The sequence below is a fragment of the Zonotrichia leucophrys genome, chromosome 4, assembly GCF_028769735.1.
Source record: "Zonotrichia leucophrys gambelii isolate GWCS_2022_RI chromosome 4, RI_Zleu_2.0, whole genome shotgun sequence".
Taxonomy (NCBI): Eukaryota; Metazoa; Chordata; class Aves; order Passeriformes; family Passerellidae; genus Zonotrichia; species Zonotrichia leucophrys.
This window is the reverse complement of record NC_088173.1, coordinates 57,451,869-57,470,664: the sequence shown is the minus strand read 5'-3', so window position 1 is coordinate 57,470,664 and position 18,796 is coordinate 57,451,869. Positions and strand designations below refer to the sequence as shown.

At 39.6% G+C, this 18,796-nt stretch overlaps 1 protein-coding gene across 15 annotated transcripts in view; it reads left to right on the top strand.

Moving 5' to 3' along the window:
- The window catches only part of LDB2 (LIM domain binding 2), a 218,129-nt gene extending 203,414 nt beyond the window's left edge, over nucleotides 1–14,715 (top strand). For 5 of the 15 annotated variants that reach the window (XM_064711837.1, XM_064711836.1, XM_064711827.1 and 2 more), the window contains 3 exons: nucleotides 2,677–2,800; nucleotides 3,883–4,034; nucleotides 13,436–14,715. In XM_064711837.1, the coding sequence (XP_064567907.1) occupies nucleotides 2,677–2,800; nucleotides 3,883–4,034; nucleotides 13,436–13,666 (507 nt within the window). In that variant the 3' untranslated portion in view covers nucleotides 13,667–14,715. Of the gene's footprint in view, nucleotides 1–2,676; nucleotides 2,801–3,882; nucleotides 4,035–10,227; nucleotides 10,371–13,400 lie in introns of all 15 variants that reach the window. The other 10 variants (XM_064711832.1, XM_064711842.1, XM_064711830.1 and 7 more) reach the window with 7 other exon arrangements.
- The last annotated feature ends 4,081 nt before the right edge of the window (nucleotides 14,716–18,796 follow it).

Sequence of the window (18,796 nt, the reverse complement as noted above, 5' to 3'; positions counted from 1 at the left end):
CTTTCAAGGATTTGGGTTTGAGTTACTTTAGATTTCAAGTAGGTCTCAAAGGTCACCAAAAAAGACTGTGAGATTTGACATCAATCATTTATAATCCAGTTCATTTAACACTTATGCCAAATTCACATGAGGTAGATACATTTAAAACTATAGAGTTCAATGCCCCACTATTACTCAAGTATCCAAAACGGACCTTACAATTTTAGAGGAAGTAAATGGTTGTGAATTCCCCAAAAACCAGAAGAAGAATCCATGTGAGTGGGTACAGCTCCCAAGTATTCAGAAGATGAGATTTTCCCATGTCCTGGAGTAGGGCCCTCAATGCCCATATATTTTTCTCTATGCAAGTGAGATCAGTCAAGCATTTCTACACATTGGGTCTGTATTCCATTTTAATCTTGTGTATGAAGTGAAAGAGGTTATACACAGGATTAGCAGTCAAGATATCCACAGGCAGCAGGGACAGCATAGTTCTCAGTGCACATTATGGTTAGAGCACAATAGCAAACATCTTTGCCAAGATGATAAAGAAGAAACATTCTCTTTGTTGCCAATAATAAATATCTAGGGAAGAGTAAGTATATAATGAATAAAGTGTCCTTAAGGAAATGTTGGAAGAACCTACATATATATTTCTGTATTTTTAGTCCCAGCAGCAGTAGAGCTGTGTGAGTCTAGTGCTCTGCCCAGGGTAACTAGTTTGCTCAAAATTATCACAAGTATTTTTTCCTTCTTGCTGCTGTCAGCTCATAATGAGAAAATTTAGCCAGTCCTGCCAGAAACCCAGATTTAGAGAGTCAAAACAATGGTGTCCATTACAATCACAAATCTCTTTCTCACTCACATAGACACACACACACAACCTGAGCAAGCACCTGCAGGTTTCAGAATAAATTGAATAACAACTCAAAATACAACACCTTTTTCACAGCATAAACTGGATCCTGCATATACTTTAGGACCTGATGTTCTTAATTTTTGTTGAATACTGAACTAGATGAAAATTCAAACCCAGAGTGCACTATGTGATAGTAGCTTTCTGTCTATTAGATTTTCTTGCAAATATTTATTTACAAAAATATGTAAAAACTATGTAAGAAAAACATCAATGAGGCAACTGCAGATTCGATTTCTGCAGTTGAAAAAAAATAATTTCTCATAGTCAAGCTCTTCATTCTCCCTGCTGCTTTATGTTATCTCTGTTTTAACTGCTGTTAATGGAAGGCTCATCAAACAGCAGTGCCAATACACAGTAATATTTAAATGCTGAATTAGACTCAGTCCTCATGGCAGTCCTCACCCTTTCAACTATTTTCCCTGCATACTTTGCATCTCCATTGATAGGAATGAGAGAAGGGTGCACGTAGGGAGAATGGAGCAAGCGTTGCTCAGCTCTGCAGCCCAGAGAGAGGAATTTGTCTCCTGTCTTATATATTTGTCAAAGAACAAAGGGAAAACATCTCCTGCCGAAGAAATCCAGGACACTCCTTCAGCAAAACTTCCTAAAATTAAGTAAATAATTCAAAACAAGATTTGGTTTAGGTTACACCTTTATTCAGTTGCCATTCCAACTTCCAATAATTTGATCAACTTGTTGCCCTACTTCTGTTGGTAAAAAAAGCCAAACCTGCCCCTGCTTCTAAATGCAGTTCTGCTTTGAAAAGTGACTAAAAATGGCATGCAGGCTCCATGCTTATTCTGTGCCAGCTACTTCCTTATCATATGTGCTCAGTTTGCAAGTAAGGAACCATTTCCTCCTATGTGCCAGCCCTGCAAATTTCAGGCAGCACCTGTAGGTCAACCTGGAGTTTTTCTCCTCGTTTAGGATGCCTAAAAACCAAGGCTCTGGCAAACAAGAGCAAGCCCTCAGTCACAGGTGTGCAATTTTGTAGCTTTCTATGGCTTTGAGTGAGGTTTAAATGACTGGAAATGATTCTGTGGGTATAAACAGGAGAGACTAGAAAGCAGCGTGGTGCTCTTTCTGCTGGATCTGCTGTGCTAACAGGAGTAGAAAGCAGTGAACAATATTTAATTATTAAGTGAAGAGGTAGAAAATATATAAGACTCTATTTTAAAAAAGAGGTTTGAAATTCCATACTTTCAGAAATCTGTATCCTATATATTCAGCATTCAAGCAGACAAGAAAAATAAAGTTCTTCTCTTTTTTTCTCATATGGGTCATGCATATGATAAGAGAGTGTATAGTCCTCAATATAACAAAAAAAGCCCAAAATTACCTGGATTATTTTGCATGAAACATCAAAATAAAAGATCATTTATAAGTTCTCATTGTGGTGTGCAGTGGGTCAGAAGAACATGTTTTGCTATATGCGAATGCTAAACAATGATGGGTATTTTATTATTTATCAATCTTTGCAGCTTTGGCAATGAAGCATGAACATTTTCTGCTCTTCTGAAATCTCTGTAGCCTGGAAGACTAGAGTTGAAGTTTATCTGATATATCCATAAATTACCTAGGATAATAAATAGCAAGAAGTTTTCCCAATTCAGAGTTTTTATTTTGCAATCCAAGTGCAGATTAAACTGAACTGTATAAGGCATGCTCCATTAGCAAGAGTAAAAAAAAATCCAAAAATATAATTTCCAGCTATGTAAATACTGATCAATGGAGGCTTTGCTTGGATGAAATTGTTCTATTCTGTTTTTTTCTTCTAGTTGTGTGTTATACTGGAGCCAATGCAGGAACTGATGTCAAGACATAAAACTTACAATCTAAGTCCTCGAGACTGCTTGAAGACTTGCTTATTTCAAAAATGGCAGAGAATGGTGGCCCCACCAGGTATGTTTCACTTCCAAAATTCTACTTATTTTATAGTAAAATTAATAGAGAAGCAATGGGAAAGCTTACTTATAAAGGAAAATAATAAAAATTAACAATGTTCCCAAAGCAAGCCTAAAAATTATTCTGATATTTTATGATTTCAGTCTGGCACAACTGATTTATAGATGTGCACACTGAGATGGCTTCACTATGACTAGGATATAATTTAGTACAAAAATATGTGTAGATGGAATGCAAAATGCCTACTGGCTCCATTAGAATTCATTGTTTGTGTAATCCTGCTTCCTGCTGTGACTCTGAAATTACAGCTACAATTCATAATTAATTATCTTTGAGACTAATATTAAGTTATTTACAGGCCTAGACCTAATCTCATTCCTCTTACACTTCAAAATAATAATTCTCTCTTTTTTCAGATTATAAAGATTTTTATATCTTAGAGTGTTCACATGGGTGCCCAGGCCAAATTTTGAGAAGAACAATTGTCCCTCTGTGCTTTGCCAGTTTAAGCAAAGCTGCGTGATTGTCCTGATTCAGTCTGAGGTTTGCAGGCTTGCAGGGCAATGCCATTTGGCACATTCATGGGTTCTCCTGGGAGCAGCAGTTTTAAAGTGAAGCCCACACAGATGTAGAAGGAACTCAGAGGGTGGGTGGCTGCTTGTTGCTTGCTGCATGGATGGCAGCAGTAGGGTAGAGCTGGAGCCTGTACCCTCCATCACAGCAGGACCTGCCTTTTCATTTAGCAGTTTCTTGCTGTGTGACCTTCAGCAAGTCCCACAGTAACTCTGACCATCATGATCATTGTCATGATACTCCCATCAGTAAGTGAATACCTGTATTGACAATGCAGGGAAAATAAGCTTTGTTAATCCATCAGAAAAAACTGAAAGCAGATTCCATTGGTTTGAGTACTAACATCATTCTATAGTTTGTATGTTAAATCTAACACAACTGCTGCTATTAAACTTAGTAATTCAAAACTAATTGAAAAAGTATTTCAGCACCACTTCTTATGGATCATTTTAGTTCTTGCTTAACAGTATCTGCCATTTGCTTTCCTTCTTATCATTTTATTGCAGCAGAACCCACAAGACAACCAACAACCAAACGGAGGAAAAGGAAAAACTCTACCAGCAGCACTTCCAACAGCAGTGCTGGGAACAACGCAAACAGTACCAACAGCAAGAAAAAGTCAGCTGCTGCAAACCTGAGTCTATCAAGTCAGGTACCTGTAAGTCTCACTTTCCTTTTAGGCCTGAATCACTTATGGTGCTTTAATTCTTTCCATACATTGTAAAGAAGGTGCATTCTTGAGCCAAACTATCACATGCAAAAGGCAATCTTGCATAAAGTGCTGTGGAAGTGGGGAATTAGTGGAGAGGTGGGAAGAAGCTGTTCCGCAGTGCAGCTTTAATGCACGCAAACAGAAGTGTCCTGAGGATCAGATGTGATTTTTTTAAAGGCCTGGGCCAGTTCCCCTTTTTGTCACTGGAGTCCCTTCAGTAGTGGTGGGACTCAGATTAGGCCTTGTGTTTTTAGACATAGCATGAACTTTGCAGATTTCACCTGCCAGGTGCCAAGCAAGGATGTGTCCCAGTGGTGCAGCAGAGCTGCACCTGAGGAAGCTGCTGGTCTGTCTGTGTTAGTACCTTACCTCTAATTGGTGCCAGGTTCAGATGCTGAACAGGAACAGGTTATGATTTAACTTCTCTGCAGATTTTATCTCTTTGTCCAATCACTCCACTTGCAGAGTAGATACCCTGGAATGTGGTACTCAGCTTATCCACCCTACTAGCTGTAACTCTTGACATCCTGATTGTATAGGGAGACACCAAGTCATTTCCAGAGTAACACCTGTATCAGCTCTTCAATAATGTCACATTTACTGCCTAAGTCACGATACAGGGGTATTCAGACCCCAAATTGTGACAAAGTGTGCCTTAGTCAATAAGGAGATAGCTTATGCATTAAAGGTTTGGGAAATTATTTTGATATTATAGGAACCATAAAGTCATATCCTGGGAATAATATGCAGGTGTTTTTATTTGATTTCTGATCAGCAAATAGGAAGGGGTAGGTCTCCTCTGAAACTTGACAAAGAATATAGGAATTTTGCTAGCACAAAGCAGACACTTCCTAGGAAGCTTGAATATCCAGATTTAAAAAAGAGGAGTAGACTAACACCAGTGAAATGAAATGAAGATTTTTGTTTAGCAACTGATTTAGCAATCCACTAGTTTACAGCTTTGGGCTTCAGTACATTAAACTCATATTTCCTCCTTGTCATATTAAAATTGGCTCACATCCCCAGAGTCAGATTCTTTCCCTAATATAGGCATCTCTGTGTTTTTCTGGCAGCACAGAGCAGTCAGAAGGCTGACTACCTGATCTCCTGGTGGCAGGCACCACTCTGCCCCACTGATGGTATCTGCCAGGAAAACCTTTGGATCAATATTCAACCATATTTAAGGAAAAACTGCAATGAAGTGCAAAACCAAGCAACTAGCTAGTTCCCTGATGTCTCCAACTTTAAAGACAGTAGACATTTTCTGTCAGCTAAACCCTGCTCAGAGTTCAGCAGGACCAGAATCTGACCCCCTGGCTCTCTTCAGCCTGCTCCTCCCCGGAGAGAGGATTTTGTGGCATTCATTGGTAGCTGTGTGTTCTTGAATGTTTGAATGTGGTTGAGCCCTCTGATAGTTTTACCGGTCACTCCCACTGATAGTGAAAGTGACTTCAGGTGCTGAAGGCTGCTCCTGACACATGAAGCAGTCAAGGCTGCTCTTGTGATGGAGATGATAGTTGAGCATCTGAGACATATTGGTGAAGTTTATTATGGTATAAGGGACGGATTTTTTACCCTTCTTTTGCTTTCAGGATGTTGCAATAGTTTTCAATATTCTTTGCTTTCTGTACCAGAGTAGCAAAATGGTCCAAACTCTTTTGTATGGAGGATCAGGTTCCATTTTTAGGACACTTTTCCTTTCCATCTGCAAAGGGGAAAATGCTTAGCTGTTCAATTTGACATACTAACAGCTCTTCCCATCTTCCCCACAGCAAAGATAGCAAACCAGATGGAATTGATGGTTTGGCCACCCTGTAGAGTAGACAACTCAAAATAATTTTAGCAGGAGGATATTTTGGTGTAAAACTATTCAACGCTTTTCAGTTTAATAAAGAGATGTTATCCCACGCTTCTTCAAAATTATGCATTCTTTGAAGTGGACCTTGTTGCCATTGCTTTCTGAAGATAGCTGCAGGTAGCAGCAACTTGCTTTCTGTTTCTTTCCCATAACTGTACCTTAAAGTGTATCATTTGGAAGTTAATCTTTGGTTTCCCTTACATGCAATAGAAGAAAAGAGATCCTTGAACACAATTTGGCAGTTTTCAATTCACTGAAATATTCATTTGGCTGTACAGCTTTCTGTGAATGGGACTTTCCTGCTCAGTAGAAAAAAAAACCACCCTACTGAAATCATTCACTTGCAGTGTAAAAAGCATTTCCCCTCTCTTTATTAGAGAAGAGGAATGAAATCACTGCATCTTCTATCCAGATGACTCAAATAATCAGAGCTAGTTTCAGTTCCATTTTTCTCATCCTCCTCTCTGGAGAGGCCCACAATGAGCCCATATCTATATTAACCCTGGATTAATATGAAGTCCTGTATTCCAACTTTCTCTTTTTCTCCAATGATTTCTTTCCTGCCAGCAAAGTCAGTCTCTCCATCATAACCACATCTAATTTCCTGTCTCTTTTATGCTTCTGTGTTGTTTTAATTTTGATATTAAATTAATCCTGATTAAAGAGTGTTTTCTTAGCCTCTATTCTATGTGATGTTCTTGGTTTAGGACATTAGTAATTATTCCATTTTGCTCCTACATTAATGCTGCATGCAGTCACATGCAAAGATGTGAACTTACCACACACCTCATCCCCATTTCTCACTCACACCATTAACTTCTGTTTCTTTAATGAGGTCCTCATGCCTAGAGAGGCAAATGTCCCACGTTCAGGATAGTGTCCAGATAACAGAAGCACCATCAGCTATGGAAAATCTTGAAGCTCCAGAGTTTTGTCATTTTCCCCACAGCCCCTTCCAACTCTTTAAATAAATACATTGGGAAAACCTTGATTAATGAGGGAATGTTACTTGCCAGATAGACATTCTTCTACTAGTAGAAGGAAAAGGTTGTGCCATTTCCTCCACCTGCATTATTTTCTGATCAGTTGTCCAGGAAAGGACAGTGCAGACAATACAGAGCCAAGCTCAGAAAGTTAAATTATGTGATTGTGTTTCCATGCATGGGTCAGGTTGGCACCGCATCCTGAAGTTGTGGAAGCCTAATCAATCAGTATGATTTGTGCTTCTTGCGTTGCCCTAAATTTATTAGCATTTCCACAGTGCTGACACATTCTGATACATCTCCAATGACAATCCATAGCAGCATCTGAAGGGTGTCTGCTAGTGGGCGGGCATCTTCCCTTTCATCAGGAATTTGAAAATGTTCACTCTCAGTCCATCCTCTTATCTCTAACTATTGTTTATGCTTTCTCAACTGTGGTAAATAAAATACAAATTTTTGTCCTTTTGACAGTCACTTGCACTCTATTGTATCAAATTTCTCTTATGATGGTGGGATGAACAGTGGTTTCTGTGATTCTGTTCATTCTCAGGCTACTGATTGCAGACCTTCAGGATCCCTTCAGGATCTCTTGTCAACATGACTCTTCTGGCCCAAGTCCCTTGTTTAATACCTTTGCTATGTACTACATATTTCCTACATTCTCAATACAAATGCAGTTAGCCAGGATGCCACACAACTCATTCTTAGCTTGGCCCATTGCTTGTCCAGTGACGCTTTTGACCCAAATCCTGTAGGTGCTGAGGTAACACAGTGTAGTGTGGTGGAAGTAGAGCTAAGTGCTGCTAAAGTCAGCACAAATACAAAAACGTTTTTCTCACCAGAAGTTTCCTGTTCTCAGACTCTCCTGGGTGCAGGCTCAGTACTGCCAGTGCTCCCCATAGGTGCATTGCCTGATTTTAGTGCATAAAGGGGACAGACAGGACAGGGACCCAGAATCTGTAGTTTGCTAAGCTGCCTTAGTCTCAGCAGACACCAGTAACTTGAACTTGGATCTGTTCATATTCTCATTCACATCTGATCTTTGGAAGGCTCATTAGGCAGAAATTGGGAGTTACCAATTCCCTCTAGACAAAGAGCAAAGATGGGCAAGATTCTGCAAGGTTCATAGAAAACTTGTCTTTCTGATGTTGGCCTTCCTATCATTTTAAAGAAATTAGTTACCTAATTTGGGTATGTCATTGCCTTACCACTTACACAGTACTAATAATTTCCTCTAGTATTTGAAGCTGGCTGCAATATTTTTCCAAACCTTGCTCAGATTTCAAGCCTTCTCACTGACTAAAATTGTATTCCTTAGAATTTTTTATGTTCTTCTGTTCCAAATACAACTTTCCTGAAAGCCCAAACCCTTGTATTGTAGAGCAGTGATTTGTATACTGTGATCTGTGGGTTACAGTTAAGAGCAAGGTCATCAGAAGGGGTCCATCCAGCTATTTTCACTTAAATATCGCTCTCTGTTAAGTTTAATTTTAAAAGGGCACATTGATCCATTTTCATATATTTGAAACTTGGTAGCAATCCACAACTCTCACAAACTCTAAGAACCATTGCTCTAGGCTGCTCCCAGTCATGACCACAGAAATTAATAGGTGGATTTTGCTTTCATTTACTAATGAAGATCCCATTGAGTGCAGTGCTGTAACCATAAACCCAGTGAAATATCATGTGTTGGAAAGAATAAAGCATCACTACATGGCACTGAGTAAATGAAACATTCTTTGTTACATCCAGAGTCTAAAGCAGAACCTCCTTGCACTCTTTAAGCGAGTTACATACTTCAATAATCTCTCTTTCTCTTTGTAGCTCTCTGTAAGCTCAGAAACCAAATCCACAAATAAACCTGCTAATGTGGAAGGGAGCAATGCAGTCTCTTATGTGTTTGAGAAACAGGGTAGGTTTAGGAGGTTTGTAATGGATGTTGTAGAACCAGAGCTACAGTGCCAAGGCCAGAGATTAGTGTCAGAAATTATGTCATGTCTCAAAACCATGCAAATCAGTCTAAGATTTAGTAGTAAAGAGATGAGAAAGAATAACTTTGTTTTCAGTTTTTGTGCTTTAGGAAAAACATTCCAAAAAAGAACAGAATGTCAAGTTAACAGTGAGAATTATGATGAGATGTGAAAGATTTTTCTCTAGAAAGTGTTTACTCTGAAACCTAATTAAAAAGTCAGTTGTTTCTAAAGATCATTTCAATACCAGTCAGTCTGATGTTTTTCTCATTGAAGCAGTGACCATTAGGCTGTGGGCAGCAGTGGGGCTCTCAGTCATTAATAATTTTTGTGCCAGGAAGCTAAAAAGTCAATTATTAAAATAATTACCACTAACACAATTCCATAAGAAGGAAAGCAGGAGGAGGAACCCTTCTTCCTTTGACTTAGCACTTAGAGGTGCTCCAGCTGCTAAAACTAGTGCAACTTTCAGTCCTTGGAGGATGAGATGTGCTTAAATGATACACTTTAGAGTGCCAGGCATTTTTAATTACCTTAGGCTTGTGAAGCGGGTTGTCTTCTTCTGGGGGCTGTGACAGCAGAGCTACAAACTGACCACTGTAACAGAACTACAAACTGACCACTGTAACAGAGCTGCAGTCTGACCACTATAACAGAGCTACAAACTGACCACTGTAACACACTGAGCAAGGCTACACATTAACAGCAGCAAAGATGGAAGGCTCGGGATGGGGAATTTTACATGGCCCAACAGATATTTTTACCTCCAAACTTCACCAGGACATTGTTTAGACATAGGATGACCCCAAGTTAAAAAGTTTAGTCACTTAACTGGGCAGGGCAGAGCTAAAATTTTGAGGCTTGGTATAAAAAGTAAAGATAAAACCTAGAAACGACCAGTCTGTTAAATAGAAGTGCTTGCATTTGAGTGTTGTGTGAAGTGATCTCTGTTTATATAGTTTATATGCATCAATTTAAGCTTGGATGGCAACTAGGGTTATTACAGGATGAAAGGTATGATATACATGAAAGCTGCTTTTGTGGTTATATTATAAAATACTACATTTCTATCACATAATGTAAAACAACCACTGCTTTATTTACAGTGCTTCACTACAGCCATATTTTACTATCATGAGACATTCCTTGACCAAAAATGTTGTTTCTAATCTCAGAGTAAATTAATAAGATTGAGTGACTTCAGTCTAAATCTTTTTTAAACTAATTTAGTCAAATATGTGCTACCATAACTAGGCCATAGCAGTGTGTGCTGCCATGCAAGAGACTAGGGTTTAATTCTTGGATTCTGCTTCTCACTCCATGAGCAGGAGCTAGGAGCACTCCAGAGCTGCAGCCTCAACCCTGGGAGGGATGGAGCCTTGTGTCATTCAACAGCAGTGACCCCCACTGGCCAATTTAAGGAGAAGCATTGAGGGGCTCTAAAAGGAGTCACTTCCAGTCCTCCTCAGAGGTTGGTGGTCATTGCACGGGATCTAGTGAGTGGAGGTTCAATGGGGTGCACTTGGTGGGGTCTTCAGCTTGCAGTCTGAGGAGCAGAATCCTCTGGGGAGGAAAGAGCATGTGCGCTTCCTGAGACACTATTTTTGCCTGATGTAACTGTAAGTGGCAAGATTGTCAAGAATTTTTTTCCAGATGTCCTGTAACGAATGCTGTGATATCTGTCTTTTAAATAGAGTGAGGGAAAACCCCACTAACTTCAATATAATTGTAGCTCAATTCCCAGAGAGAGAGAGAGAGGGACTTGATAGCACAGAGGGAAATACAAGTGCAAACTGTTCTCTCAGTGGGAGTCATTATATGAAAGGAATAATATTTGAAATGAACCTGAGAAATCAGAGGTGGAAATACTCACAAGGTCATTGGACATCTCCCCACTGATGCACAAATGTTACCTTCCACAGATTGAGATTTTTTCCCAGCCTAGTGTTAGGGGACCTGAGCACTAAAACTAGCACTGTTCCCATGGGATGGTGAATCCTCAGCCTGCCATTATCAGGAACAGGAATATTGTCTTAGGAGTGGGGATTACACTTTTGTTTACTTAATGCATTTTAGTACCCTAGTCTACCTCTCCTCAGATTGGCCTAGAGTGATTGTCTTCCTTTCAGCACTTGCAGCTGTTGAGCACATTTCCCCCTGCCATCACTGGGTGGATGTAACACATATTTAACTCTCTCACTGCCCCCCCAGCCAGCTGCTGCAGCCCCACAGTGACTCTGGACGTGCTTGTCTGAGTCCCATCCCAGGTGCTGACCTCTTGCTGGTCTGGCAACCGAGAGAGCTTCAGGCCTGTCTGTGACCGTGTTCACAGGGGTCCCAGGATGAGGGAAGAGATGAGGATCTGACTCCATGTTTCAGAAGGCTTGATTTATTAATTTTTTATATATATTATATTAAAACTATACTAAAAGAATAGAAGAAAGGATTTCATCAGAAGGCTAGCTAAGAATAGAAAAGAAAGAATGATAATAAAAGCTTGTGTCTCGGACAGAGAGTCTGAGCCAGCTGGCTGTGATTGGCCATTAATTAGAAACAACCACATGAGACCAATCACAGATGCACCTGTTGCATTCCACAGCAGCAGATAACCATTGTTTACATTTCGCTCCTGAGGCCTCCCAGCTTCTCAGGAGAAAAAATCCTAAGGAAAGGATTTTTCAGAAAATTTCATAGCTACACCTGTCCTTGAGAATGCCGGTCAAAGGAGCTGTTGCCACCTCAATGTGTGAGCCTGTGTTTCAGCCCCTGTGGTCCTTTTGCCTGCCCTGTAAGCTGCACACTCACACCCAGCTCGCTGTCCTCTGCCAGGTCTCCTTGGTCATTACTGCTCTCGCCACACATTAGGTCGGGTCCAGCAGGGCACACTGCACATTGCCTGTTGTTTAGAGGGATGGGATGAATTAGAATAAACTTTTGCTTATGAATGCCTTTGTCTTTTAAACTTCTATGTCACAAAGCTGTGGGTGAGGTATTTTTAACCAAATATTTTATGAATATATGGAGTAACAAAACAGACAAAGTGGACAGGAAATAATGTAACAATTTTCATATATTCACTTTTTTTTTACATAGCACAGGCTGAAAATGTGATACAAACATTCTTTTGTAACATGCCAGCCTTTGCTGAGGGATATCAAGAAATAGTGTAAACACTTGCAGGCAATAATTTGTATTGTTTTGTGGTGAAGGAAGTAGATATCTGATTAAAAAGAAACCTTATTAAATGCAAACATTTGTCTTCTGTTTGCTATTAACATTCATAAGGAGGAACAGATCCTTTAAAAAGTGAATCCATTGTTCACCAGAATTCTTGGAAGGGCTTGTTAAATCAGCAGGAACAAAGCTATACATCTGGAATTACTGCACTTCTACCAAGCACTACCTGATGCCCTGACACCTGAGCTGCATGAAAAGATGCATCCCACATATTTCTTTAGCTGTTAGCACAGCAGCCTGATTCTCCCTTGAACAGAGAGAACAAGAGAGCTCTCTGGCTTTGCACCTTTGCTTTCCAATCTCAAGTTTGCACCTTTCTATCCCATGCTGCTTAGGTTTTTTTGCAGCAAATCTGTGATGCACTGGAGTACAGTAGGCGGTTTACTTGTTTTCATGGAAGGACAATTTGTACTTAAAGCAGTGATTAGATGAATTCTTTCTTTCTTGCATGCTTTAGTTTCTGATGAGTACTAGCTTCATCAGTGTAATTATAATTAGCACTCTTCATCTTGCTTTTACGGTACCAGCTGGACAGATTGGTCCTCTTACTGCACAGATTGGCGGCAGGGTTGCCTACATGGAGTTAGGTGACAGGCACCATGAAATAACAGATGGTAAATTCAGGGCTTGTTGGCAATCAGCAGGTTTTTGCTAATGACTTAATTAGCTATGCAAATTGTCAAATCAGTGTGAACATTGTTTTTATCGAAAACTTTACCTAAATTAATTACCATAATTAAGTAGCAGAATGTCAAGTATATTGGATGCGTAAAAGGGCTTGGCTGGCTATGGATAAGAGAGTTACCATCTTTATTAGAGTGCTGTGCTCCACGTTTGAGAAGTCTGAGGATAAGAAACGTGGTTTCTTTTAAACTACTTTCAAAACATGCATATCACCAAGTTCCTACTGAGATACACCCTGGTGTCTTTCCAAAGAAAATGGCTCAGGAAGGATTTACTGGATAAAGGCTAAATATTTTAAGGACAAGTTTAAAGGCAGTTTGACAGCCTGTTTGTTTGCTAAAATCAGGCATACTTTTCAGCCTACCTGCTTTTCAGTTCTGGGGTGTCTGAGATCCAGAGCCATGAGCATGCAGCTATAGAGATGTGTTATAATTTTTAATTTAATTAGAAATATAGTGTAAGCCTCTCTCCTTGTTCCTACTAAATGGGAACTTTTAACTCTGTTGTTCAAATGTCACAAAGTAAAAGAGATGCGAATTCTCTAACATAATTTTTTTAAGTTGATCTTTTCTCTCTCAAGGTTTCCATATAACAAATATTGGGTGCTGTTCACAGGATGTGATGGTGGTAGGAGAACCAACTCTGATGGGAGGCGAATTCGGGGATGAAGACGAAAGGCTTATCACTAGATTAGAGAATACACAGTATGATGCAGCAAATGGCATGGATGATGAAGAAGATTTCAACAATTCACCTGCACTGGGAAATAACAGCCCATGGAACAGCAAACCTGCTGCTAACCAGGAGACTAAATCTGAAAACCCCACACCACAAGCTTCCCAATAGGTCACTCTGCAGCAGTGCCCACTGCAATGTACCCCAGTGGGTTATTAATTACTGTTTCACAGCATTCTTCAAAATAAAATTTAAAAGAAACACCTTTCAAATGATACAGTATCTATTTCTAAACTAAAGCTATCCAACTCTTTTCGTTAGGGAAAACTCTTGTATAAGCTTCCATATACATTCCTTGGAAGTATTGTCATACAACTAGATACTGGCACTGACCTCAATTAAAATAATTGAAAATTATACAGCATCTCATGGCAAATTTCTGACAGTGCATTTTATTGGAAGGGGTTGTTTTTTTCCTCATCAAACAATGGCCATATTTTAACAAGTCATCAGTGCTCAGGATCTCATTAACATAACTATGTAAAACTTTTTACAATTGTAATATATTTTCTGCTTTTCAACTTGCACCTGAAATTTCTTGTTTCAGAAAAAGATCAGCTTTTAAGGAAAAGTAAAGTAACTTTTGTTCATTCTTTAACTTTTCTTTCATCAGTTAATCATTTAAAGGATCCAGCATTTTTAATTTACATTTAGCTGATGCCAGTAGATATTCTATCCATCATTTAATAAAAAATACTGAAACAAGAAATGTCTTTTTTTCATCAAAGACATGAGAAATATTTTTATGTGGAAAAAGACACCCAGTCCTATGAGAGTTTATGCTTTGTAAAATTGCTGTCGATCCAGATATTTTAAAGCCATGTAATCCATTAACTTTGTGGGCAGCTTAATAAATCTAAAACTTTTGTGTTTTTATTATTGTATCTGAGTTGGCTTTGTTGTTATTTCTTTTCATAGTATATTTCTTGTATAATATTTTTGTAAAGCCCTCATTTTCTTTGTTTTACTTTTTCATTTTGTTTTGTTTTTTATTCTGGTGTATTTATGTGAAACTTTATAAAAGAAACTAATTTTTTTTCATTTACATATTAATATGTTCAACTCATCATGTAAAGACACAGTGAGTCAGTGTGTTATATAATACAACTGTATTTTATGTATGCTTTGCCAATAAGTGTGCCAATAAACTGTGTTAACAAATGTGCTCTTATACAGCATTTACAGTTCCTTGTATGCACAACACCACACCCATGTTAAGGATCATGCACCAGGGGTTTCTGGAATTAGTGTTTCACTGAATTGCAGTCTTTTTCCAGCTAAAGGGAAAGCCTGTGAGTAGATGTGAATCACTTGCAGCTCAATTTGGTTTGATGCTCTTTTCCTAACAAGGATGTGCAGCACCACAGGTGAGTTACAGCACTGAGAGCCAAGTGTGAAGGACTGCAGGGCATCCAGCCAGAGAAGCTCCATCCTCAACTTTGCATCCCTTGCCTTCCAGGGCCAGGGCTTATCAGAGCAGGGATTTCCACTTTGCTGAATACTGTCTGATAGTTTTATGATGAGAGGATTTTAAAAATCCTCCTTTCTTTGCTTTGCTATCATATCATATTGTTCACAGGCACCAGTGAAGCCCCTGGAGCTGTGCAGGTGCCCCGAGCGCAGCCCAGCCTGCAAAGCCCTGGGCTGAGCTGCAGGACTGAGGCGCACATAGCCAGGCACCCTGCAAGGTGCCCTGAGAGTGGCAAACACAGGAAGAACTGTCAGCACAGAGATGCTGAATCCACACAATCCTGCCTTTTGTGCAGGGGAGAGGTGTTTTGTCCTTCCCTGAAATTCTATTTTCAACATTGCTGACATTGTAAGAGCAGCTGAGGAACTCCTGGGTTTTTCAGAGTGACTGTATGTATACCCAGCAGCCAGCCTAAGCAAATGTGTCTCCTTAGCATATATACATATTTTTTTATTCATGCTTTTGCTGGATGTGATTCCACCAAACAGGTTTGAAGCCATGGCTGCAGAAGGAGTACAAGGCAAAGCACCCTGTGTGGCCACTTGGGTCTTGGTGAGAAACAGCTCCCTCCCTGCCCCAGGAACCAGCCCCTGATGTGGGGTCACGCTCCTGCAAGCAAAATCCTCGTTCAATGAATTTTGGTACATATGGTGCTCCTTGCAGGAAAATAGCCAAAAAGACATTCCAACTCTAGAGCACAAATCATATCAACTATAGAATTTAAAACTAGCTAAATAACAAACGTGGATAGCCATGCTACTCCTTCATAACACTTTCAGATTGTAGGAAACTGTAGTTTTATCATTCAGTGTTTACATCAGCCCTGATTTCTCCATGTAAATAATTAAATTCACAATGTATTCCGTTAGGGGATCTCTGGCTTCTATATAACCACTATAACATTACAATTATACACTGTAATTCTAATGTTCAAGAACACTAATCATTCATTTTACATCTCCATGAGCACACTCTAAAAGGCATTCCTTATATTAATCTTTCAAGACTGGCACTAGTATTTCCATTTTTAAAAGATTTATGATGTCATATTACTCCTGTTGTTTCAGTAAATAAACACAGGAACACTTGAAAAATGGGCAACAGAGTCCTTAGAGTGCTGTCCTTGAATTAATCTCCAAGGACACTTTCTCCATATCTCCTCAAAACTCTCATCTACAAGCTATCAATCCACCCTATTGTGGTTAGGGTGAGCAACAGATACAGCTAGCTGATTTTATTTATTCACTTATTTATACATAAAAGAAATGTCCAGAACAGACCAGCTGGAGGAAGTGGTTGAGATGGGCAGCAGCTGGACTCAGTCTCCTCACTGCTACCTCCTCCAGCCCTGTGGCTGGGCTGCTGCATGGGCTTTTCATTTCATGTTTGAAATGTCATGGTAGAGCCTGTGATCCCATTTCTGGTCCTAAGAGCTTATGCCCTGTCCTCAGGAATGCTCCTCACAGGCTGAAGACTGAAGAGCAGTGACCACATGAACTAATGGCTTTTATGGCTTTTGTTTATGGGTTGTCAATAAATGACACTGGGGATTCCATGTGCTCCATGACTGCCTGGCACAGAGCAGTGGGAAAGGTGAATAAACACCGCAGGTGAGTTGAAGCAACAGACTTGTAAGGGCTGAGGTTGCAGCCTGAAGAATGAAAGCTGGAAACCAATAGTTAATTTTACTGTAATCTAATCTCACCACCTACCAGAACATTTTATCTCTCAAAATTTGGAAGGAAATAATGTTTTTGGTACTTCCCCCTGGGGAACTCTGAAGCTATTAAAAGGAGGAAGGAAACTTATCTCATGATGTTGAACTACTTTCAAAAAGAAAGCTCTTGTTTGTTTTAGCTAAATGGAGGGAAATACTGGCCCTGAGAAGTGCCTGCACAAATCAGAGGGAGGAAATTCCAGGAGTTTACTTGGAAAAGCTGAATCACATAATTAGTAAAGTGACCAAATACAAACACTAATAACAAAGCTAGTTGCTGTTATAAAGAACTTAATTCATGGAAGAGTCACAAGCACTGGTGGGTTTTGATTGTTCTTTGAATTGCTTTGTTTGGGAATTGTTTTAGTTTTTGGGGGGTCTTTGTTGAGCAAAGCCCATTTTTTAGAGAACTTTCAACTCCTGTGAATCACCAGCTGGTCTCACCAGCTGCCCCTTTTGAGAACATTTCAGTTCCTAAAGTTCCTTCTTTCTCTCTTTCCACAACAAGCAAAAATAAGCAGTATTTGCAAATTTGCAAGCTCTCCAGAAAGCAGGCTTTCTCAGGTTTCATCATCATTGCATTGATATGTATGGGTCTAATGATGTGGTAGGATAATTGAATTTGGAAGGAACCTTGTATATAGGGTACAACTTGTTATAGGGTATAACTAGCATTTGCCTTCTCTCAGCATCACAGCACTCTGTGAAAATCATGACTAATTTTTAGCCTTGGTCCTGGAGGAGTTACTGCTCTCAGAGATTTGGGAAGTAACCAACTTGTGTCTTTGGGGAACAGAGCAATAGCCCCCCGTGCCAGAGAGCCAAGGGTGGTCAGTCAGAGTGTGCAGGAAGACAGAGGGGTTAGAGGGGGAGGAAACTTCCAAAGGAAAAGGCAAAATACTGAACACCACTGGGTGTTCTCTAACACTGGGGTGGAGAGAGGCTCCCTACCCAGCCATGGCTGCAAAACACCATTAAAAAGTCTAAATGATAGAACAGACTAAATTTTGCAATTTCACAGCCTCCATGAAAATCCCATTTTAGCCAAGACAGGATGAAAGAGAAAACATGAATGATTGATATTGAAGGAAACCCAGTTTGTGTCTAATATATCCTGGAGAAACTGCTAATGGAAATTGAATAGTCCTGAAAATATTTCCTGAGACTGCAACTCTGATCAAGTAGCCCTATGGTGATATATTGCATGTCCAAATTAAAGCTGCCCTGGGGCACACAGAACCCCAGCAGCTGGTTTTACTGTGCAGGACTGGGTGATTTGTATGGTTTTTCTAGCTTTTTGACAGCATATTTTTATACAAGGCTAAGGTCTGAATCTTCTACTATGTAAGAGGAGCTACTGAATATTTAACATCCCATAGAACTGATGTTACTCCAGCATGTCATTATGCTCTATTAGGAAGCCTGGTGGTGCCCCACTGCAGAATGGCAGATGGCACCTTTAGATAGAGAGTCACTTATGCAAGTCTCTAAATTTATGGACCATACTCATACTTTTCTTGAGAAAATATGTATTTCCACTGAATGCTCTCTGTATTAAAATCTGTTCTAATTTACCATGTTATTTTGACAGCAACTAGTATCAATTCTTTAAAGGGGAGAGGTTTTATTAGGAACGGTGATGGAGCAATCTAACTGTAAAAGCATTTCTTCCATGACCCTGGGAATCACTTAAATAAAAGAACTTTATCCTTCACATCAAGAAATAATTTTTAATGGGTCTGTGGGCAGTCTTAATTCATAAGCACATTTTAAAACACTATTATGCACTAAAGATGACATAAGGAAATAATTCACTTATGCGTACAGAATCAAAAACTTTATAAAAAGCATCCATCTACAACAGAACACAAACAATCCAGCTGCCCAAGAAATTCCCAATTCTGCTTCCATCAATTTTACAGGGACCAAGATGAGATTGATCAGCTTTAGTTTGAATAAATACTGAATCCATCCCTGATAATGAATATTACAGGTTACTGCACATTAGCAAGGGAATGTGCTTCTGCCAAACCAGATAAATGCCAAGTGTACC